This window comes from Eutrigla gurnardus (assembly GCF_963514095.1).
Source record: "Eutrigla gurnardus genome assembly, chromosome: 1".
Classification (NCBI taxonomy): Eukaryota; Metazoa; Chordata; class Actinopteri; order Perciformes; family Triglidae; genus Eutrigla; species Eutrigla gurnardus.
In genome coordinates this window covers 6,287,460-6,311,810 of record NC_139915.1, presented here as the reverse complement: position 1 = coordinate 6,311,810, position 24,351 = coordinate 6,287,460, and the positions used below count along the sequence as shown (strand labels likewise).

The following is a 24,351-nucleotide window of genomic DNA, read 5'->3' as shown; positions in this document are numbered from 1 at the left end:
ATAGCATGACAAAACACTTCCTTGCAAATAAAGACATTGTTGGCATGTGCCAAAAAAGGCTGGTAGCTTGTTATCACTGTTCACACAGGTGAACGCTAACCCACCACTCTTCTCGATTATGCTTTCTTCTCATACTTGGAGTTAATTAGTAAATCACTAATGAATACTAGTACACAAAATCTGTCCTGTCTGTACTGGTGGTTGTAAGGCTGCATCCTGTTATTGATTCAGGTCTCAAATTGGCTTATAGTTGATTAATGGCTTCCTATCAGTACCGGTGTACTATGACTGAGCCTCCCAGTGTCTTGCGTGAGAGAGTCCAAAGTACCTTAGCTGTCACAGTGACAGTAGCGTGAGACTGTGCCTCTCTGTCTCCCGGTTAGCGTGAGAGCTCTGCATGGTTGGGGTTGAAGGCCAGGTTTTTCCAGTTTTTTTTTTTTTTTTTTTTTGTTCCCTGTTCATTTAGTTTCTTTTGTTTGTGCATACATGTATGTAAACTTTATTGAAAGCCGCTCAGTCGGCCATTTTGCCTGTCTGCAGTTTGTTCTCAGCTCGCCGTAGTAAAGTAACCGAGAGAGTGTAAGAAAAGTAGCAGTCAGACTTCCACGAGATGAATCGAGTTACGAGCATCTCGCCTGAATTTGAAACTGCCGAGTAAAGGAACTCTTTGTGTGTGGATTACACCATTTACAGCATGATGATGTATAGTTAGACAGCTCGTACCTCCTTTCAGAGGCGATTAGGATGTGAGCACAGCCGAGACATGGGAGGATTTCTGGGTAATCTGTGCTTTTTGGGTTTGAGATAAAAGCCAAAATGGGCTTGTGATGTCCCAGAGCAAAGCCACGTATGGGTCCTCACGGGAGGTATAGTTGGTAATAAATGCATTCATCTGCTTACAAATACATTACCATTTTCCATGTTAAAATGCTGCTTATACATGCCAAATGTGGGGACTTAAATAAGCTGTTGCCAAAATGGCTTCTTATGTTTTAGGGTTTAACCCTTCAGAAAGAACACTCTTTCTATAATATCTGAAGTGCAACCTTGATCTTTAGTTATTTTCTTTTTCGTTTTGCTGAAGCAAAACGAAACACAGGTGATTTGATAGAGATGAAACAAACAAGACTCTCATAAAGACATGTCTGCTTGATGACAAAACCTCTCATGTCTTTTTGCTTCTATCTTGTGTCTCTGTGTTCTCCAGCCCCTGCAGGTTCATCTAACAGCAGAGGGGCGACGCAGGCCATACAAAAGAAAAACAGTGTGAGGAACGGAGGTGTCGGAGGGCCGCTGAGGTCAAAGGATGACGAGTGCTTCGGAGGCGGGACCGATGAGACCATGGGCGCAGACTTTGACTTTGAGGGAAACCTGGCTCTGTTTGACAAAGCCGCCGTCTTCTCCCAGATGGATGGGACCGTCAGCCACAGCAACAGGGCGCAGCATCACGGCACAACGGGCGAACAGAAGCCCCTGTCCTATCGCCATGATGAGAATATTCTGGAGGTGAAGCCCGTCATATACCGACAGATAACGGTGCCCCAGCATGGGGGCAGAGAGTACTGTACCGGTGAGAACAAGACGCATACAGCACACAGGGAGACACTCACACACGTGTAGGACTTAGAGCGTTGTTTATGGCTTCTCGTGCTACACTCTATGACTCACCGTGGCAGCAACCAACATTTCAACAAATATTGAAACTATTGTTGAATCTGGATTTACAGCAACTAGCTTTCAGCTCATCAATACTGTAGCTGCTAGTCTGTAAAATATAATATTAATAAATAACAATAATAACAATTATATAACATAACAATGGCAGCAACATAAATGATAGCAATAATAACAATTACAACAATTACATTAAAAACAATAATGCTATAACACAATAATAAAAACAACAATAATAATAGCAATAATAATAACAGTAATGATAAAAAAATAACAATAAAAGTAAAAAAAATAATATGTGTTTTACATTTTCAGCAAAGGCTATGAAACAACCAAAGTGTTCTCTGTGTAACTTGATATAGCTTCTTCCTCTGGGCTTAAAACCTTCAATGTTGTTGAGAAACTAAAAACACATGGCTGAGCCTCTGCAAGTGGCTGACATGTTCTTTCATTACTGCCAACAAGACTGAAGACTGAAGTATATTTTGAATGCAGTCCCACATACACCACCCACCTGCAGCAAATAAGCACCGGGTCAAAACATGACTCAAATGAAGCACTTTTTGACTTCTGTTTTAAGATGTTTGCTAAAAATAAATTTTCCTTATGTTTTAGAAACGTACGCGGCTTAAAAAAGGAATGATGAGGGCAGAATTTCCTATCAGTCACAATGCTTGTGTTTAAAACCAGAGTGCACTGACGTGAGTCTGTCATATGAGCTTTTGTATATATGATATGAGGAAAGAAATAGAATCATTTCACAACTCCACTAATACACTTTTTGGGCTATTTTTGCAGCGAGCATGTCAGTATTTGACCGCAGTATTTGTTTTGGAAGGACTAGGTTTTTTTTTCTACTGTGTTTAATCTTTGACCAAACACTGTTTTGAAAGCAGTTACAGCTCTTGTCAAAACTATTTTTTTTTTACACTCGATTCTGCGGACAATACTGGGAAGCTCTCACTGAGGAATGTGCTGTACTGTCTCATTCTATTGAATGCGATGAGGAAAAACGGCATGTCTCAGTGGATGCATTGGCCAATGAAAGATCACCGTGGGGCAGCCAGACTGCAATCATATCCTCCTGGTTACTGTTTATTCCCTCTCCCTTCACCGAGATGATAAATCCTTCCTTTTTCACACTTCAGCCCGCTCTAGGAACCAGAGTGTTACATAACTGACGTAAGTTAAGTGAATGGCATGCTGACACAGGCCTTGGCGTCACCCTGTGGGTAATTGGAGAAAGGACTGAGTCGTATGGTGTATGAGTAGGTGTTGTACTACAACTAATGGGCACCAAACTCCACCTTTTTGTCTGGTCCCATGACGAGGTGGTTTGTGGGGCTGATGTAGATTCTTTCTGGTTGAAATCTCTCTCTCTCTGATCAGCGGTCATGCAGTATCTCCCCTATAAAATAACGGGACTACTATACCTGGAATAAGGCTGCGTATCCCAGACTGTCGATCAGATTGTGGTGACACCGAGCAGCTCAGCGGGGAGCAGCTGTCTACCGTTCAGCACATCAGCAGACAGCTGCTGAGCAGAGCCTCCTTTTCTTACCGTGCAGGCAGATCTGCTTCCCAGGGCTGTCATCATAATCCCCATCCTCTCCACTCTGTAATTAGCGTGCCGCCGTACAGGCTTACATAAACAGCACCTCTGAAGCAGGAACAAACCGCAGTGCTCTTGTCCCGGAATCTTTGCCAGTAAACAGATAAATCAACAATATGAAATAAGAAAATGAAAACAACGTTCCCGCCTGTATTCTAAAGGTTGCTATAGTGCACTATGGGTGTTTGGCGGGCCTGCTTCTATAGACTATTGTTAACTGTAAAGGTTGCAGTGTGTGTAAGTTTAGTTCTGCTATTGTCTTGCTTTTCCTGTGTTGTGATTGACTCCAGCTGTGCAGTGAAACCTCCTCAGCGCAAACAAGCCAGGCCGCAACACAAATTGCATCCAAGCCAACTGTCTGGCTGATTTTCCTACTTTTCATTTATTTGTGCGTGCTCCTTCACTTTGGAGAAAGCAGGATGCAAAATAAATGAGCGTCATCACAAACTATTTTAACCCATCTGACCCAGTGGCCTTGGGATGGATGTGATCCTCCTGTGTGTGTCATGATCTCCTCTTGAAACGTCATGCTGTCATGCAAAGAGAAGGCAAACATGGTGCATTTTAAGTTTCAAGCTGCAGTTTTGACATTAGATTAGTAGACCTTCATGATGATTTAACAATAACCTTGAAAACATGTTTTAATTTTCATCAGATAGTCCTCAATATCTGACTGTAGAAATACAACATTATGCTGTTTTTTCCTGATCCAAACGGAGCAGAGGTGGCAGTAGGGATGATATGAGATTAACAGTTAAAATAAATATTAAAAATAAAAAGTTACACACACACTGCTCTGCTACATTCATGCTGTAATGTTACTGCTGACTTAATACTCACGTCACTCTCTCTCTAATTTATTTAATACGTTACGTCAGGCTGTGATACTTTGGTGGAAACCCTGACAGATTCTCGCAGCAGACACACAGCTGACAACCTCACAGCTAATTGAATTGATGTGGTGGAGACTCACTAGACTGTCTGTTTAGCTGCTTACTGCAGCTGTTAATAAACGATGATTTAACTTGTTTGTGCATCAGGGTTACTGTTGCAGCGTGGAGGTTTATTAGGCTCAGCTGATGAGGTTCACATTGACTTTGTGGTTAGACACCAATGGCCTGTTAGGCGTCGTAAAACTCACTTCATTCTAACTCACAAACAAGTGGTAATGAATGCAGGCGATTGGCTCGACGTCTCATAGAAGACACGTCAGACCATCTTGCAAATTAGCTCACCAAGCTGTCTGCACACATAACAGCAGCTGAGTTGTGGCAACGTACAGCAACGTACTGGTAGTTCCATTTGGTGCCAACCGTTGGCTGTTAGCCAAACAGGGCTGCATCCAGAGTAGCAGCTGGGGGGGGTCAGTGATGCAATGAGCTATGTTATCACTAGTGGGCCCTACCAGCTAGGGTGCAGTTAAAAGTAGTGAGGGAGGAGTCAGCAGACAGTCAATGGAAGTATAAAACAGGTAGTAAAAGGTCTTTTGATAAAGTGTGAGTCATCACAACCATGAGAGGTTCTTAAGCATGCAGCCATAACTGGTCATCCAAAATAGTAGAATAGCAGAAAAGTGAGATTAGCCAAGGATGGACGCAGAGATGCACACTCATGGATAAATAAAAAATGAGCAAGATTCTTTGATTTGATCCTACTCACCTGTCTATAGGGCTTCACCGTTTGCAACTTTGTAAATTACATGTAGCCGACACTTTTATCCAAAGACACTTACAATAAGTGGCTCAACCATGTGGATACAACCCAAAAAATGCAAGAATCATGCAAGTACATCAACCTCATTAAATATGCTGAACTGATTCATGTGGTACATTTAGAAACCGCAAGTGAAAGTCTTTTTTTTAATCAATATATTTTATTTTTATGGCCAAACTGAAATCAGACCGGAATAAGTTTTCAGTCTGCTATGGATAAACTGTGGAGTTTCTCTTGTGCTCATGTCAGTGGAGCTGAAATCTAACAAGAAGAAACACAATAGGCTACCTGGTTTGATTGTTGTTGGCACTATAAATAAATAACTAAAATGGGAAGGAAAAAAGGAATCTCACAAATGACTGCATTGAGCTTGTTTTCTGTGCCCCATCTTGCTACCTCCTCAGGGTGCAGGTCAACATAGTTCAACTGTTGCGGTGCAATAGAGAGGAATGGAACAGCCTCGTCTAACCCAGCACAAGCCTTAGTCACACACGGTGCGCATCCAGCCTGCGTGTATTGCTTTCGGTCGCGTCAGTTCCCTTGTCATGCTTGAAGGATTGCTTCCAGCTCAGTTTATTTTAGTGCTGCTGCATACTCATGGCTACCCGGTTTAGCTAGTTGACTGATGAGTTGAGTTTTTTTTGCACCACATCGAGAGTGGGTGTGTGTGTGCGTGTGAATTTGTGCATAAATCACTTCATGTGTGCGAGGGAGGAGGAGATGGCGTGTGGATGTCAGGGGAGTGGTGGTACTTTTGGTTGCGGCAACTTCAGCAAGAGAGTTATTAAGAAGTGCACCTGGTGGGATGGTTGGAACGCAATTGGCGCATGCGAGTGCATACTCCCACTTCCTCTGAGGTTGGCTCACGAGGCAGCAGTTTGCATGACAAGAGGCAGTTGACTTTCCTGTGCTTATCACTCCTGCGAGGATAGGCATTTCTGTTGCCCGCTGAAACATATAAGCAGTCTTTGTGCGGTATCAATGAAAGAATAGTGGGAGGGGAGCAGGGCCAACCTAAAGATAAGCAAGAATTTCACTCAGGCACGGCATGAGCCTCTGTGTTTATACACAGTTGTGTGTGTGTGTGTGTGTGTGTGTGTGTGTCGGTGCAAATTCATGCACACCAATGAGGCCACCAAGTTCTCAGCTACCAGGCCAGCGATCCTTAGGAGACCATTAAGGACTTAACTGCCTTCCAGCAGCTTTATTTATCAAAGGGATCCTGAGCCTTGCAGTTCCCCCAGCTTGGCTTTCATTACCCTTCTGATGTGCCACGGGTAGTAGACAGATCGGGATTAGCAAAGGCTCTTTAAAGGTTTCCACACACTACAGTTTGTACAGTGATAAAAGGCTGAATTGTAGTTCTCTAATACAGTCATTAAAAAAAACTACACAAATGAGAGCAACTTGGACAAGGTTATAGAACGTGACGTGACAAGTCATAAAAACAAAGGGATTTTCTCTCTCAAAAGGAAGATGGCTACTAACAAGAAGGTGAAAAACAAGCTATGTAAAAGCTGTTGATGGTGCGCTTCACACCAAAATCAAAACTTAATGTGTCCTCTTACCTGTAGTACCACTTATGTAGATTGTTTGTTGGGGTGTGAGTTGCCTAGTTTTGGAGATATCGGCCGAACAGTATAATAATAATATAATAATAATTGGACTTTATGGCTTGTGGTGCTCCCCCCCCCCACCTCCCCCTACTGTTGTCATGTCATTACTTGCTTTTTAAATATACTAAAAGGAAGTTAGTAGTGGACTTACGGGCAGTATGTAAGCCTTTCAGAAACTGAACGCCCGCAATATTGTCTTAATTTGGATAAATGGACCAATAGTACTTCTTTGTATCAATCCATTATAAATACTCTAAGACATATAATAATCCAAATTTGGATTCTGATATTCCTGCTTGTGATGCTTAATTTAAAATGTATGCCTCCTTCAGGCAACATCTGGAAAACTGGCAATTGCTGGAGTTACAGGGGCACTGAAGTGTTTGACATTGCAATAGTGAGAGTTTTGATGGTGTTTTCATTAAGTGTTGACAAGTGCTTCATCAAAAAGTCTGCGCATTCCTTGAAATGTTACAGTTTTATACAGAAACGACAACCGCAAATAAGTAACGATTACAGTCTGGGATTTGCGTTTGTTTAATAGCCATTTGTAGATCTCTCAACAATTCATTCTAAGAAAGTGAATTGAATCCAATGTTTAGGCCAGTTACTGCCATGCCTCCCCCATGTTCACCCAATCTCTCACCACAAGCCGTTGGGATACAGGTGCAGGTGTTCGTACATATACATATATAATGTTTGTCCCCTTTTTGTCACGCCAACCCGCTGCATGTTTTGACTGAGACGGCAGCCGATGTGGGGGGTCCAGCCCAGTGCGGCCCCATCTCACAGCTAAGGGTTGTGGGTTGGTCAGAAAAACCATGTGATGGTGCGTGTGAACGCGGGGCCCGGTGGGAGTAGGCTTCTCACTCTGGCCGCCTCATGTTTGTCATGTTTTGTAAAGGCTGCCAATCTTCCCTTTGTTGCCACAGACAGCGGTGACAAACAGGAGAAGCAATGGAGAATCTTCCGTGACGGGAACAAGATCAGGTCATGAGGAGGAGGAAGGGCTTTCCTCTGGGGAACGGCTTCCTATGGGTTTATCTGAAGACCACCGTCTGTCGTTATCTTAGGGGTCAGGTTTCTGGGTTTCACTTCTCCTCCAGCTGCTCTTTTGCAAGAAGCACTGATGAAGATAAATTGGAAAATGACAGTACTAATGAAGATGTATTACAGTTCTGGGTCTAATTTAGAAATATGGTACATGTCATACCATTTCAATGGATGCTTCATCGTTTTCTGAAATTAGATTAGATTTCCTACGCTTTCCCTGAATTTCACATATGCTGTTCTGTCTTTCTCTATTTCAGCGAGACTGACTTTTTAAAATGTAAGACTTCGTTATACATCCAATATACCTGGTGGCATTTATTAGCACAATGTCTCCCACTACTGAGTCTCACTGTGTTGTAAAATCAGAAATGTTACATAGATCATGTTTACAGTTAAGTACCAATGGACTGCCTTAACCAATGAGCCATGTAAGGTTGGGTTGCCTGAATTTTGGCATGGAGCTTTGATAGCAATGGAGGAATGTTAATGACAGAGTTTATTGTTATTGGAGAAGTTCGCTTTTTGTGCCTTTTTTGTTAAACTTCAGGTCGCTTCATCTGGGCAGGAACGTGAAGCAGGAACATGTTTTATTATAACCAACCCTGTACATTAACATGCCATCCATCTGACTCGGTCAGTGGCGTCACCAGGTAATTTTGCCGGGGCTTAAACACCGAATGTTTTGAGTGTAGTCACAAATATTATTTAAAATGTATACTTGTGAAGATTGACAACAAAACATAATGTGCGTGAATGTGCAGTAGTGGTCATAACATAACAGTTAAAGTAAATGCAGGTCTGTAAACCAGATGTGTGTGATGGGGGATGTGACGGTCAGCTGAATGACTCACGGTGAGGAGGAACAGCAGAGGTGCAGGTGGTCTTTCCGTAGAGAAGCAAGGTGTAGGAGCACTAAAACCACATGAACTGTGTGTGAAAAGGGTGTGAGTGAAAGAAATCCCTTCAGTAATTTAATAAACCAATGTCAACACAGAGTGGTGGAAGTACGTGGATCCATCAGCAATAGTGTAAAAATGCTGTTACTGGAAAAAGGCCTACATTCAAAATATGTCTCAAGTAAAAGTTTTCATTGTGCAGATTAATATATACTATTCTATTATAATCTAATTATATCATAATACATGTGTTCATCACTTTAATGTTGCAGCTGGTAAAGGTGGAGCTCATTTAAATTACTTTATATACTGTTGGTAGTTCAATCTACAATAATATATAATTTATTTTATTATATTTACTTTTATTAATCTGCATCTGTAAAGCTTTCAGATTAATGTAGTGCAGTAAAAAGTACCATATTTCTCTCTGAGATGTCGTGGTGTTGAAGTATAGAGTAGCAATAACTTGGAGTGGAAGTACTTTTAACATTGTACTTAAGTACAGTCATTGAATAAATGTACTTAAACATGTTAAAACAGTTTCTCTAGTCAAGTAAGTAAACATAACAGTTGTGAAGTATTCTGATTGTACTCTATATCAATACTAATAACTAACAATTACATTTACATCACAATCATAATTAAGCTGGAGAGCAAACAACCATTTTTGTGTGGTACCCACTTCATTTTTTCTCATGCACTTTGAAAGTAAATAAGGTTCCAGAGTACATTAGACATGAAAAATAGAGCTTGTTCATCACATATTGCGTGTTTTCTCTCTGCAGATTCAGGCCTGGTGGTTCCCAGCGTTCCATATGAGCTTCACAAGCGCCTGCTAGCAGCTGCAGAGCGCTGGGGCCTGTCTCTTGAGCGGCGGGTGGAGACGATCGGCGTTTGTTCCAGTCAGATGGCTCTCACTCTGCTTGGTGGCCCAAACAGGTAAGAAATGCCACTCCTGGCTCTGGCGTCATGGGGCAGCCCACCACCGTCTGGTAAGGGTGCAAAAGTGTGAAGTTAGACACTTCCTGACGTATATTACTTCTCGTCTGATGTGAAGTACAGCAGAAATAGAGCCACTGATTTATTTCAGTAGAAACGGATTGTGCAACAGTGTGCCAAACATCCTTGTCTGAGTGGCTATAGAGTCTTTAGAGCAGGTCTGTCCTACGTTTTGTTTTCATGTCATGTTTTCCCGTTTCCATGGCAATCATCTTTACTGCCATGTTTCTACATAGGTTGCATGGTGTTAACCTTGACCCCTGGTCCCTCAGGGTTTATTTTCTTAGGAAAGCACTACAGTGAGCAGTCACACGGCAGGTCAGGAACATCCTAACAGACTGAAGCAGCCCTGTTTGATATTGTTCACCTTCATGAGCTATTTAGTCCTATTTCAGATCAAAGAACCAGAGAGGCTTGTATTACGAACAGGTTTATTGTCTCCGATTCTTTTATCAACTTAGCAGTAATACTTATGTGTCTCAAGTTTATGCTGGGACTACTGCTCAGATCAAGTGTAACACCAGAATCACTGGCACCACAGTAGTGTTCCACTATTCCCTGTCCCCTGTTATACAAGTCATTCAAGTCCTATTGTACAGATACTGAAGCATTAAATCAAAGACACTAGGCTACTTGTTTGTCTAGTAATAAAAAAACAATTGGAACATGTTGAACCTGTGACTATAAATGAGATGGACAGTTTGAAAGTTTCTGCAATGTGTCCGTAATCACAAAAGAGACACTTTTTTTAGTTACAGATACATTTTTGTTGAATGTTTGCTCCAAAATGCAGCAGATAGACGTAACGTTAGTAAGCTAACTAACTGATTTTCTATTGACAATAAAGTTCTACATAGCCAGCAGTTCAGCTTGTTTATTGTAAATAGCAGCATTATTAGACCATTTTTCCCTCCCTAACCTGTATAATTGCAAATTCATGTCTCTGATCCATTTTCAATGTATGGACAGTTTTTTATTTTGATAAAAACACGTATTCCATCACTGTTTAATGAAAACGACAATGTTTTAACTTAGAAAGCTAACTCGGATCGATAGTCCCACCTGTATCACAGTACGAGTTGAGTTTGCATGCTGGTTCAGAACAGCATGTCCTTTGTACACTGGCAGGATAGAGGGCTCCCTGGTACTTTTAAACAACCATTTCTCATGTTGTCCTGGATTGAGAGTTTGTCAGGGTTGGATCTCAGACAATCAGCATGGTGCAAATTATGCAATTAATGTGATAACATGAGTACTGTGCATACTACATCGGTTGTCTTTCTTTCTGGAATAATCTCTCCATCTCTTGAATGTCTCCAGACTCACCCCTAAAAATGTCCACCAGAGGCCCACGGTGGTCCTTCTGTGTGGGCCACACATCCAGGGAGCCCAGGGCATCAGCTGTGGTAGACACTTGGCCAACCACGAAGTGGAGGTCATCCTGTTCCTGCCCAATTTTGTCAAGATGCAGGAGTCGGTCACCAGTGAGGTCAACCTCTACAGCAGGACCAGCAGCAAGCAAGTGGCCAGCGTCAAAGGTACAGCAAGAGAGTATGTCGATTATTAAATCCCTGCCGAGTCGGGATGTAGTGAGGCTGATTGAAAGGACCATGCTGGGCTGTATGTAAGTGTACGGGCTCATCTGGTGGTAAATGTAAACGTGATTCGGAGTGCTGTTGGAAGATTGAAGCTAAATGTTGCCCTCTAGTGGAGCAGCAGCATTTAAGCCACATTGAAACATTTTGCAGATCATTTATGGCTCCACATATTTGAAATTAATTTAGATAGACAGTTGTTTAAAGACAGTTAGGGAGCATTTCGCCTGGTGGCAGTTATTAGCAAGATCCCATGCACCAAAAATACGTTCTCTCATGGTTTGAACCACTGTTTTCACCAGACTGACTCATTCTTCTCCTCTTCTCCTGTTCTAGACCTGCCAACAAGCCCAGTTGATCTGGTCATCAACTGCCTGGATTGCCATGAGAACCTACTGCTGAGGGAGCAGTCCTGGTACCAGTCAGCCGCTTACTGGGCCAACCAGAACCGGGCTCCGGTCCTAAATATCGACCCCGCGATCAGCAGTCAGCATGAGACTGTCGAGGCGAAGTGGACCCTCTCTTTGGGCCTCCCTTTGCCTTTAGCCGAGACGGAGAGCAGGGTCTACCTCTGTGACATTGGGATCCCTAAACTGGTTTTCCAGGAAGTTGGAATCAGCTACCACTCACCCTTTGGATGTAAATTTGTCATTCCTCTGCACACGGCGTAGCAGAGTACCCACTGACATTGCACTTGGTTAAAACGGGACAATATGAGGGAACGGTCTGCTTTTTCCACTAAGGTGCCATTGTGTATGTGGCAATATCTGAAGAGCAACTATATGACTATTTGTTACAAAGTGTGTACAACACGTCTGAAAGCATACGGTGGGGGTCTTTCCTCCCGACCCCGCGGGAAACTCCCCGGGGGTTGCCGCATGTTGCGTGCGACACCTCTTGTTTTTGAGAGGGAAAGGTTTCCTGTTCTTTTGGCGTGTTTTGATAAGGGCTCTGTGACGATGTGAATATGTTTACAAAATGCTGACCGATGCGAGTCTATCTCTGACCTCTGATCCTGTGACCAGTCAGAGCAGCAGAAACACAGTTCCTGTTTCCTCCTTTAGATTGCACGCCGGCGCTGGTCCTGACCCTGCGACCCCGTGCACAGCTCGGCCTAAAGCGGTCTGCCAACCCTGCCACTCATCTGGCCCATGAGTCCGTTGTCTTTCAATTTAATGCAATTTTGTATTCACTCAAATGGGTGTGTTTTGTCTAGTAATGGTTGTAGCATGTTTCACTGAAAAAGGGTATATTTCACATGATCTATATTTGTAGTATTTGTATTTATTTTTGGTAACATCTCAGGAACAATTAATGGAAAAACTTTATATTTGCATTGACATTACATTTGATAGCACTATCTTTGAACTGTTGGGTGTTTTGAGATTATCACCACCGACACTGAAAATGAAAAGTAGTAGCTGGCACTCCTGAGGATTAATTTCTGAATTCTTGCAGATTAGACATGATTTTGAAGAACACATTCCAGTGACCAAAAACCTCTTGGACCAGGTTAATCCTTGGGGATTATGGCGAGTTAGGTGTAGTGAAACCTAATTATTATTTTCCATTATGACACCTCATATTCAGTCACCTTCAGTGAAGTAACCACTTCCACTCTTTTGGTCACCGTAGTCATGTTAAGTTAATACCTCGGATCAGCAAAACGTCAACTCTACAAGTGAAAGGAAATCTGTATTTTTAGACTGGCAGATAAGATGATATAATAATGCTGATAGTTTTTTTCAAGAGCTCTTTGTCCTAAATCCTTGTATCATGAACTTTTTTCCAACCGTACTTCAAGTTAAACCAAGTCAAAAAGCTACATCAACTAGGACTTCAAGTCAAAAAACTGTAGCTATAAATAATTTCCTTTTTTTCTCATTTAACTTCTACACTTTGGGGAGGAAAAAGATGCAATACAAAATAAAGTACATTTTGTGCTAATGGGTTTGTGTCTCACATTTTTCCACCAGTAGCCAACACTTGAAAATATCTTGTACTTTAAAATTTTGACTAATTTATTGCCAGCCTGCTTTGGTATTTCTGACAAAGCAGCTGAGACGAGTACAAAGCAAGTTAGTTAGCCTGTTAAATATGTTATCTTTAGATATACATGTGAAGTACAGGGCAAAACAATTGAAGCTGCATGGATCTTCTGACGAGATGAAAATGCGTTGATTGGGAGCTCCTTTTATATGCATTGTTGTTGTTGTTTTGGAAAAATGCAACCACTGCGTAAACTAAGAGATCCTGTTTTTGGTAATTGAGAGAAGACACTTCAATTACAACTAAGTGCAGTTTTGAGACACTTGGGTATTTTACATGTAATGCTTCAATACACAACTATTTAAGAGGGAGATGCTGTAATTTTTACTCCACTTTATTCGTTTGACAGCTAGAGTAACACGTTGCTACTTTACACACAGATGTGCAAGATACACAATAATGCACCATGGATAATTATCCAGTAATATAATCTCTGAAAGGAGCCACCCTGCTTGGTGAGTTATCAAGTCGATCAGAAATAAGAGAAGAATGAACATTCCTATTGAAATCAATATATAGGATGGTCAGACAGCGGCAGACTTTTGTGTGTACTGTTGCCATTGTGACCATTGTGGTAGGCTAACTTCTGTATGAACTAAACCAAGTTACAGCACAGTTACAGTCGTGGACTCATTGAGGTGAGGTTACACAGTAACAACATTATGAAGCGCAGACAGTCAGACTACACTTAACGGTGAAGCATTAAATACCAGGACCCTGAAACTAAAGTAGCTAAATGGAATTCAGCCATCATTAGTTTATCATTTTTACCTTTGCTTTTCCTGCTGTGACATGCAGTCTGCTAACACTGCTCAAAAAAATAAAGGGAACTCTAAAACAACATAATGTAACTCCAAGTCAATCATATTTCTGAGATATCAGTCTGTCCAATTATGAAGCAGCACTGATTAGGAACCAATTTCACGTGCTGTTGTGCAAATGGAACAGCCCACAGGTGGAAACGAGTGGCAATTAGCAAGACATCCCTATAAAGGAATGGTTCTGCAGGTGGTGACCACAGACCATTTCTCGGTTCCTCGGCCTTTCTGGCAGATTTTTTTTCTTTTTTGAATCTTGGCAGTGTTTGCACCACTAGAGGTTGCATGAGGCGGTTTCTCCAACCCACAGAAGTTGCCCTGTAAGTGCAACCCATCCAGGATGGACACATAAGCGCACACTGTGTCCCCCAGCAGTATAGTGTCAAGAGCATGGAGGAGATTCCAGGAGACGTGGAGGGGGCCGAAGAAGGACAACAACCCAACAGCAGGACCGAGCATGACCGGTTTGGCGGTGGGTCACTGATGATCTGGGAAGGCATTTCTTTGGAAGGTAGCACAGCCCTCCATGTGCTTGCCGGAGGTACCGGGATGAGAGCCTCGGACCCATTGTGAGACCATATGCTGGTGCAGTGGGCCCTTGGTTCCTTCTAATGCATGACAATGCTAGGCCTCGTGGCTGGAGTGTGTCAGCAGTTCCTGCATGATGAAGGCATTGATGTTATGGACTGGCCTGCCCGTTCCCCAGACCTGAATCCTATTGAGCAACATCTGGGACATCATGTCTCGTTCCATCCACCAACGCCAGGTCGCACCACAGACTGTCCTGGAGTTGACTGCTGCTCTGGTCCAGGTCTGGGAGGAGATCCCTCAGGAGACCATCCGTCGTCTCATCAGGAGCATGCCCAGGCGTTGTAGGGAGAGCATACAGGCACGTGGAGGCCACACGCACTACTGAGGATCATTTTGACACGTCTTGAAAAAACTCCAAAAAAGTTGGATCAGCCTGCGATCTGATTTTCCACTTTGATGTTCGGTATATGATTCTGAATCGAGACCTCCATAAGATGAGGATTTTGATTTCATTAATCATCCTTATGTTGTTTTGTTGTCAACGCATTGCACTTTGTAATGAATAAAGATTTCCAACTTTTTATTCCGGTGCAGACAATGGCCCACCTGGATGAGTGTTATGTTCTCTAGGGGGGGGGGGGATACTAATATAAAGTTATTATATATTAGTTAATGTCTATCTATCTATCTATCTATCTATCTATCTATCTATCTATCTATCTATCTATCTATCTATCTATCTATCTATCTATCTATATATATTAGAGGTGTAACGATTCATTCGATTAATCGATTAATCGATTGTCAGTCCTATAGATTCTACTAAATCGATCTGCTAAAATAAATAAATAGAATGAATCGCTTTGGATTCACCAATAATCGATATAAATGCATTTAATCAGATGAATCGTGATTCTTATGATTTAATGTTTTAATACGTTTAAGACACACTCTCCCCTGCCAGCATGTACTCTATTGAATAATGTTCAAAATAACTGAGCAATGTTAAATTACATTTTTGTATCCAGCATAAAATATTATGCAGGACTACTTTTTTCTAGAATAAATATGTTATTTTCACCTTTCAGAAGAATACAGATAATCTCACTTGCATTATTGCATGTTTATTTCATGGATATAAAATTTTGGTTACAAGTTACTGAATCGAATCGTGGTTTACAGAATCGAATCGAATTGTTACAAAAAAGAAAAATCGTCCTTGAATCGCCATCTGCTGTATCGTTAATCGAATTGAATCGAATCGCTGTGAAGCTAAAGATTCACACCCCTAATATATATATATATATATATATATATATATATATATACACAAGTTACTGAACTTGTTAGTACAAGTGGTAGCAGTAAACCAGAGCCTGTATCCACGGCTTTACCCAGTCTGAAAGGCAGCATCCTCTCCCTCAGTAACAAGTCTGCCATCGGTTGACAGTCTCACCTGTTGGCCGCACGGTTGTGCTCGCAGACCGCTCGCGCGGTGTCTGTGCTCTTCCTCTGCGCATGCGCGGTCCGCCAACGGAGCGGAGACCATTTCCTCCAGCAGCAGGCCTTGCAGAGCTTTGCCACACACACACACTCACACATGCGCAAACATATACACACATATGCAGACAGAGTAGCAACAAACGTCAAAGCAAAGCCACGTTTGGGATTGCCTAATCGTATCGCCGCTGAACCTGGATGCGCCCCAACCGCAGGAGTCCTCCTCATGGGCCTACATCGCTAATTTGCAGCAACATCTGCCCGACACCACAGCGGTATCTTTTGGGTGAGTTACCCAGAGCGCAGTCACTGTTTTGTCTCGTTGTGTTGCTGTTGCAACGGGTTTTTTTTTTTAGCTCGGGAAGCTTCAGGATAGCGCACAGGGAATGTCATTGTTGGGCTTCGTTTTCTCCAACTTCTTGGACGAGGCTTTACGTCACATTCACTAACGGCTTCGAAATAGTACGGCGAACGGTTCACACTGTACAGAGCTAACGTTAAATCTGTTTCAGAGCGTTAGCCTTAGCAGCTAGTCAACATACAATGTAACGTCACGAGATCCATTTTCGGACACAGTGTATGCTAGGTCCAAACTGATTTTACGTCACCCCTCCAGTCGTTTTCCCGATACATTCGTTGTGTTTGACAGTAGAACAGCAACACACAAACAAGGCAGCCGTTAAAGGGACGTTTTGGCGATCTTTTTGGTTGCCTACAATGATTTTCTTGTTGGGGGGGGCGGTTTTTGCGGCTTTGCCCGAAACCTCCGAGTCACCCACCCTCTTCTTCCCTGGTTCCATAGTCGGACGCCTTGGTCCCGCGTCTAACGCTTCGTGATTTTGACCTTTACTTACCTTCCATGATATTCTCTATCTTCTATGAATGTTTGTTGACACAGCCTAGTTCAGTACTGTGGGCCAGCCCAGAAATAAAGCTGAGAGTCGGTTAAACAAGCAGCGCTGTGCTTCAGGCTGATTAGCCGTTTTGATTTTGTGTGAAAATGTCGTTTAACTCACTCTAGAGGGACAGTTGAAATGATGACTACATGGATTTAAAAGTCGTCCAAACACTGTGGTCTGGGATTTTTGGCATCGTTTTGCATTTTTGTTGGGAAATGCAGAGGAAGAGCACCAAAGAATGTGAGTGTCCGATAATGGACTCCTTTATTTTAGCCACCTCCGCGCTGCATTACAACATGGGGGGCTGGAGCTGAGGTTCAGCCCCTTGCATTGAGGAAACACTCATCCGTGTCTCTCCACTGATCTCGTTTTAATGTAACGGGTCTACCATTATAACATTGTGTAGCATTTGTCTTTGTTTGCAATATATGTCATTGTATGTAACTGTGGAGAGGTGACTGAGTTATTTATGACAGTAAATCATGTAAAATAACATTATTATAATGTTTAACCCATGGGGAAATATGTTTTCTCTTGCTCCCCTCCGCACGGAGGTTAGAGGTCAAAATTTCCTGAACAACATCCTGGGAATGGTAGAGCATCTTGACTCTTGGATGGCTAATACTCAGATTGAAAAACATGAATTTAGTTAAATTAAATTGTGCTATTGTTACATATTGCTGTTGCTTTTGACAAATCACACCAGCCGCCATCCATTGCATCTTTGGCCTTGTTTGTTAGTTCCTCGCTCAGTAATTCAAAGGTAACCGTCCGACTGAAACGTTGAAATGTACATACCTTTGCAAGCCGTGGCACGACTGACAAAAACCATGTAGTGGGCCTACTTTGACACTTGACATAGTTTTCTCTTTCTTCTTTCTCCTGGGTTGTTTTCAAGGGACACATCTATTCCCAGCATATTATGTCAGTGCCTGTGATCTGACCTGTCACTGCTCACAATCTAAATGATCATCCCCCATCATGAGGCTGACCAACAATTGTATTTTGCATCATAATTGAAAAATGAGAATATTCAAGTATTTTTCACACATATTAGAACCGTGTCTTCAGAATTGCATTTATTTTGTGCATTATTAAATTAAGATTAGAAATTGTGACTCAGTGAGGGTGGGTGTTCGTCGTTTGTTTCTGTGCAACAGTTGTTATCTCATGATGATGCCCACCTGTCTTAACAGTTGGGCTGATTTAAACGAGTGCAGAGGGCTGACGAAGCAGCACGAGAGCTTTGGGGGTTCTTTTCAAGAGATTTTACTGAGATTTGTTGGATTGAGGGGTGAATGCGAGGCCTTGGCATTCATTATCCCCAGAGGAATCTGGTGAACCAGACTGCAACATGTTGGGGATCCATAAGCTGCGTCTGTCGGGGTGAACCTGCTGCCGGTGTGTTGGGATGTCCAATATAGTGCAACAAGGGTCTGTCTTGGAGTAGTGTCAATTAATGCTTTTTTTTTGTTGTTGCAAAAGTTAAGCAATTTTAAGCACAAATGGTTTATTTTCAACACACTGTGTAATTAACCAGTCCTGTAAACACAGCGTGACTCAGTAGTGAGACTGTACAGCTCTCCATCTGTGAACTCGGACTCATCTAAAGTAGCTTCGACCACACTGAGTTCTCTCTGGTTCTCTCTTTGTCATTAGCTCTCTCCTTATCTCGCTGACTGACTGACTGGCCAGATCGGAGTAGTCTAATCGAGGCGCAGCTTGACGAGGACTAGAGGTGACAGGAAATGTCTACGAGACATGTCCGCGGGCCCAGTTGCATGTCCGCTCGCTTCTTTTAGCAATGAATTATGAGGAGGGGGGGGGTCGCTGTCTGTTCGATCCTTAAAGCTGCGAGGAGCTGAGCTGTGTTACTGTCTAGTGTTAAGCTCTGGGCCTGTCTTCTATGCTCGGCAGGGAAGTAATGGCTGCTCTGTCTGTACGCTGACCATCTCATTGCACATTTAAAGCCTGTCCAAGGCCCTGCTGACCTCAACACAATGACCGCGTTTAGTTCGTTTTTCCCCTCCAGCCTCTTCAGTCCCACGTCCGCTGTCTCTTTAATCAGCAAGTACAATAACAGAGGAGGGATTTATCGTGGAGACTTTGGTGCAGAGCTTAACGTTATACTGCCACTCACGAGCAACAGGACATCACAGATGGTTGCAAGACGTATCTCTGCACAGGAGGCTCCGTCACTTTGCATAGATGCACTCAACGTTGTGAACATGCTGGATGTCTGCATTTCGGCAGTCTGGTAAAGTGTACTAGTAGTGTATTAGTCGTTATACCCAAATACACAGGGATGTATTTTAATATTACTGTAAAGTTATTTGCACATTCTGAGTTATGCAGGTTTATTGTAGACGTGTACGATGCAAAGTGGCGAGCAGCGCCATGGTCCACTTGTTGAGGAAGAGTGATGAAAATGAAGCTGGCAGCAGTGCTTCCTCTTTTTAAACACATATAAACGTGTATTTGTGTAAATGTATCTTAAACAATGAATCCAAACATTATCAAAATTGTTGCTCATACTTTGTCAGTCGACTAATCTATTATTTTTTAGTCTCTTACAGTTTGATATAAGTGTTGTCATGTCAAGCATCATAGATTAAGTCAATTATAACTATATTCTTTTTAAAAATACATTTTGTTCACATTGGTTTTAAGTCATTGTTGGTGTTTTTTCTTTTTAACTTCACTGGTGAGAAACACCAGCTTTCAGTGGTGTAACAGTTCACCAAGCTATCACATATACAAGAGGATTGATTAAAGGTAAATCATAAATGACTATATATATATATATATATATATATATATATATATATATATATATATATATATAGTAATTTATCCACTGCTGTTTGACTCCCATGTCATCTTCTCTGTTCAGCACCTGATGAGCTGTAATACAGGCAACCCCCTCATGCCCTCCTTCCTAGGGATCATGCAGCCCAGTAGAATAGTGGCATTGTGGCTGCCATCTTGCGTGCAAACTCAGCGAGGCCTCTCCATCTGGGCAGCGGCTGGTCAGTCAGGCGGCTCCTTGAAGGCCGGGAGGCTTCTACCGCCACGCCTGCTGGCTAGCTCCACAATGTAGGCAACGAGTAGAGCCGCAGGCCTGACACATGACCAGTCTATCACTACGCCCACGGCCTCCAGAGGTTTCCCACTGCAAACCGTTTCCCACAAAGATGATGCAACTTTTAAGCATTTCTCAGTCTTATCCAGAAATACATAGAAATATGTATCCTTTATTTATGCTTTATGTCCCTCTTATTGACAATTATTTGAATGTTTTCCACTAAAAAGGATGTTCACTAAAAAAGATGCAATAACATATTTGTTACTTAAATAAATATAAAATTATTTCAGTATGTTCAATTGCCATTTTAAGACATGTAAGCATATTTTGAGGATTATTGGAATAATATCATGAATATCAATTAATTTGGGCAGAATTATCTCAACATGAAATTTTCATATTGTCCCACAATGGAGCATCTATACCACCGATACCCAGAGCTACCTCATGGTGCAAACCAGCACGATTCAATGACACTTATTATCTGTCAAATGACAAGATAACTGTTTAAACATCAATCACATGATCACATGGCAAGGTGTGATGATCAGTGAGACATTTTTTAAGTTTGTGCCGTGTAACTGTTGTTCAGAAATTGATATAATTGGACAGACACCCAACTAATCGTGTTACAATATGATGGTATGTTATCAAATTCTTCTGTGAAAGCAGCATCAGCAGGACTCTCCTGTAGAATAATGCACAATGCAACAAATACATGCACAGTAGGACGCTATTACCATCAAATTCTCAGCACAATAAAATTACCATTCTAACTGAAATTAGATCATTGGGCTTAATCAGCAAGGAAAATAAACAAGCAGTCTGTCGGATGCTGCTGTTGCTTAACATTCTGCTTGTGTCCTTATGTTTCCAGCACTACGGTATGATTGAATCTAATAACAAAAACATAGACAACAAATAAGGAAGTGATAGAGGGCATTAATGGGTAATATTTCACGTTATATAGCAATATACCGTATTGTATGTGATGAGGGATTCTAGTCAAAGGATCTTTTGGAGGAAAAGACTTGAGCTTGAAAAAAAAAGTTGATATATAAATAAAAACAGTTTGAACATGCACACTATCAGCACAGACAGAAGTTGAGCGGATGAATAACTAACTTCAATCTGAGGCTTTGCATAAACAGTCTAACTGCAACATGGTGATTGATCAGCGGTGCTGCCTTACATGTGCCAGGAATCCTACCGTTCACATTTCCAGCTGATGTTGACTGAATGACTTGTTTGTATCTGAGTACCCAACACACCTATGTTTGCTGGGTAATGTGATGCAAACCTATTATGATTATCAGGAGCTCACTGTAATTTAGTTAGATCCTCATTAATCTGTGATAATTTAAGTTGCTGCTGATTGATCTACACAGTAGTCTTAGTCATTTTGCTGTGTGAAATCATGCCGATAACCAAGACTGTACTTTTATCAAGCCTGATGTTCAACCTCACTGTGTTTTCAGGCAGATTTTGTCTTGTGACGTTTGAGGTTTAAACTGCCCCCGTCTTGCGGTGTTGAGTGTGCAAACATGGGAAAACAGCACAAGTTGTTCAAAATGTGCAATTAAGTCATAGCAAAAAGGCATCCATCCATCCATCCATTTTCTACCGCTTATCCTGTATTCAGGGTCACGGGGGGGCTGGAGCCGATCCCAGCTATATTTGGGCGAAGGCAGGGTTCACCCTGGACAGGACGCCAGTCTATCACAGGGCTTATAGCAAAAAGGCATACAATTAAACACCAGATTGTTTAACATTTGTCCGGTATGATGATATATACTGTACCCTGATATTATTCATGGGATATGATTTCGTCTTGAAGCTTATATGGAAGCAGCCGTCGCTTTCTAAAGGCATCCAATGGTTTGATGCTGGAGGGGGAGGGGGGAGAGAGGGAGAGAGAGAGACTGGCATAAGTGAAAACAAGGCAAAAAGTGAAGCACCCTGAGCTATGAGCCATACAGAAGTCCTGTTGAGAGGTCAAATGCTACCAATCTCATTTTATGTAGTTGTTTGAGCCCAGGCGGAGCAGGTCAATAGGACAGCTTTATGTCAATATTGGACTTAAATATAATTGCGTTCTGTTTTAATTTTGGGATATTTTTCATTCATTAACTTTTACCAATTTTAATTCACAGAAGATGTACCATGTCAAGATGTTTATTTGTATCCTTCATGATGTTAACAGCTCTATAGTGCGATGCCATACCCCCATACAAGTTCCCAAGTCAAGCAGGAAGTGGACTTCACCAAAGACCTGTGCCAACATATCATTTATATGTGGGGCTTCCCCTGCTAGCCTCCAAAGTCTGACCACTGTTTCCCTGCTGTTATGACCACATGGCTCAAGCATGGCATAACAAATTGGGAGACACGCAGTGACAAGTTTTTGGTATATTTATTTAACAATAAAAGGCACTAACAAGGAAATTAAGTATCAGTGTAGATGGCAGCTTAACTATGTGTAATGTGTAATGGACTGGTGTAATGAGAATGTACAACAAAACCAAAATGAAGACGATGAGGTTTGGCAGCAGCTTCAGTCACCCAGGCAGCGAGAGAGCGTCAGGCTGGATGTCTTCCTCCTTTTATAGGCCAACCAGGCCAATCAGGTCAATCAGTTGCACCTGCTGCAGAAAGGGAAGAGCCAAATGGCCCAAGTAGTGAAGCAGCGCCTCCCCCCACCACACAGGGGAAGGACACCTTCCCTGACCGCCAGGGAAGGGGGACGTAACACCCTCCCCCTTAAAACAGAGGCCCAACATACGGCCTCTGTAAACAAGGCTGCGGCAACAAAGAAATTAAACAATATTTATGTCAAAGGGAGGAAAGGCAAAATGTTAAATGGGATCGGTCAGGGTAACTGGTTTACTTGAACCCTCCTGGCGCCCGCGACAGCGCATCGGCTATTACGTTGTCCACGCCACGAATGTGTCTGATGCTCAAGTTATAGGGCTGTAAAAAGAGTGTCCACCTCATTAACCGCTGGCTTGGACTCTGCAGAGAGTGGAGGAAGGTTAGAGGGTTATGGTCTGAATACACAACCACCGGATGGACCCCACCTCCCACGTACACATCAAAATGCTGCAGAGCCCACACCAACGCCAGCGCCTCCTTCTCTATTGTAGAGTAGTTCAGTTGATGACGGTTGAACTTCTTAGAAAAGAAGCTGACCGGTCTAACCACTCCCTGATCATCACTCTGCATCAGGACACCCCCAGCCCCAACCTGACTGGCGTCCACCTGCAACTGGAATGGCTGATCTAGGTGAGGCGCTGCCAGGACAGGAGCTGTACTCAACAGCATCTTCACTTGGCCAAAAGCCTGCCGACAGGCCAGAGACCATTCAAACTTGACCTTCTGCTGTAGTAGGCCGGTCAATGGGGCGACCACTGAAGAAAAATTACGGCAAAAACTTCTATAGTAGCCAACCATACCCAAAAATCGTCTAAGCTCAGTCTTGGAGACAGGCGGTGGAAACTTGTCGATAGCACGGACTTTGGCCCTTACTGGCTTGACCTGTCCTTGTCCCACAACCTTCCCCAGGTACGCAACAGTGGCCCTGGCAAATTCACATTTAGCCACATTAACTGTGAGGTTAGCGTCTTGGAGACGAACAAACAATGCATGGACTCGATCCCTGTGCTGTTCCCAAGTGTCACTGTATACTACGACATCATCTAAATAAACAGCTACGCCCTCCAGCCCTGCCACTACTTGGTTCATCAGACGCTGAAAAGTGGCAGGCGCATTTCGGAGCCCAAAACTCATGACCCTGTAGGAATACAGCCCCGATGACGTAATGAAAGCAGCGATCTCTTGGGCACGTGGCGTCAGCGGGACCTGCCAGTATCCTTTTAATAGGTCAAATTTACTCACAAACCTGGCAGATCCTACCGCATCCACGCAATCCTCCATCCTCGGTAAGGGAAAAGAATCAGGTTTAGTCACTTCGTTTACCCTTCGGTAGTCTGTGCAAAACCTGTCTGTCATGTCTGATTTTCCCACCAGTAGGCATGGAGAGGCCCAACTGGAATTTGAAGGCACAGCCAGCTCATTATCTAGCAGATACTGAACCTCAGCGTCCATGCGGCGGCGCTTCTCCAGAGGAACTCTGTAGAACCTTTGCCGAATTGGCTTTGCATCCCCAACATCGATGTCATGCTGCACTAAGTGGGTACAGGAAGGAGTATCAGAAAACAGGGAAGGGAAAGCAGCCAACAGTCCCGACAGATCCCTGCCTTGTTCTTCTGACAAGTGGCAGAATAGACCCCTTAAATCTGCAAGCGTTTCTGA

At 42.7% G+C, this 24,351-nt stretch overlaps 2 protein-coding genes across 3 annotated transcripts in view; both read left to right on the top strand.

The window, feature by feature from the left end:
- Positions 1 to 763: 763 nt before the first annotated feature.
- Positions 764 to 13,059, top strand: LOC311010888 (enhancer of mRNA-decapping protein 3-like; the record flags this gene model as incomplete). The annotated part of the gene is made up of 5 exons (XM_084005531.1): positions 764 to 779; positions 1,208 to 1,570; positions 9,350 to 9,503; positions 10,884 to 11,101; positions 11,495 to 13,059. The coding sequence occupies 5 exons, from the start codon at positions 764 to 766 to the stop codon at positions 11,827 to 11,829; spliced, it is 1,086 nt and encodes a 361-aa protein (XP_083861657.1). The 3' UTR covers positions 11,830 to 13,059.
- Positions 13,060 to 16,128: 3,069 nt separating this feature from the next.
- The window catches only part of LOC311013768 (collagen and calcium-binding EGF domain-containing protein 1-like), a 42,038-nt gene continuing 33,815 nt past the window's right edge, over positions 16,129 to 24,351 (top strand). For both annotated transcript variants that reach the window (XM_084009958.1, XM_084009959.1), the window contains exon 1: positions 16,129 to 16,342. The gene's annotated coding sequence lies outside the window, so the exon portion shown is untranslated. The remainder of the gene's footprint in view (positions 16,343 to 24,351) is intronic.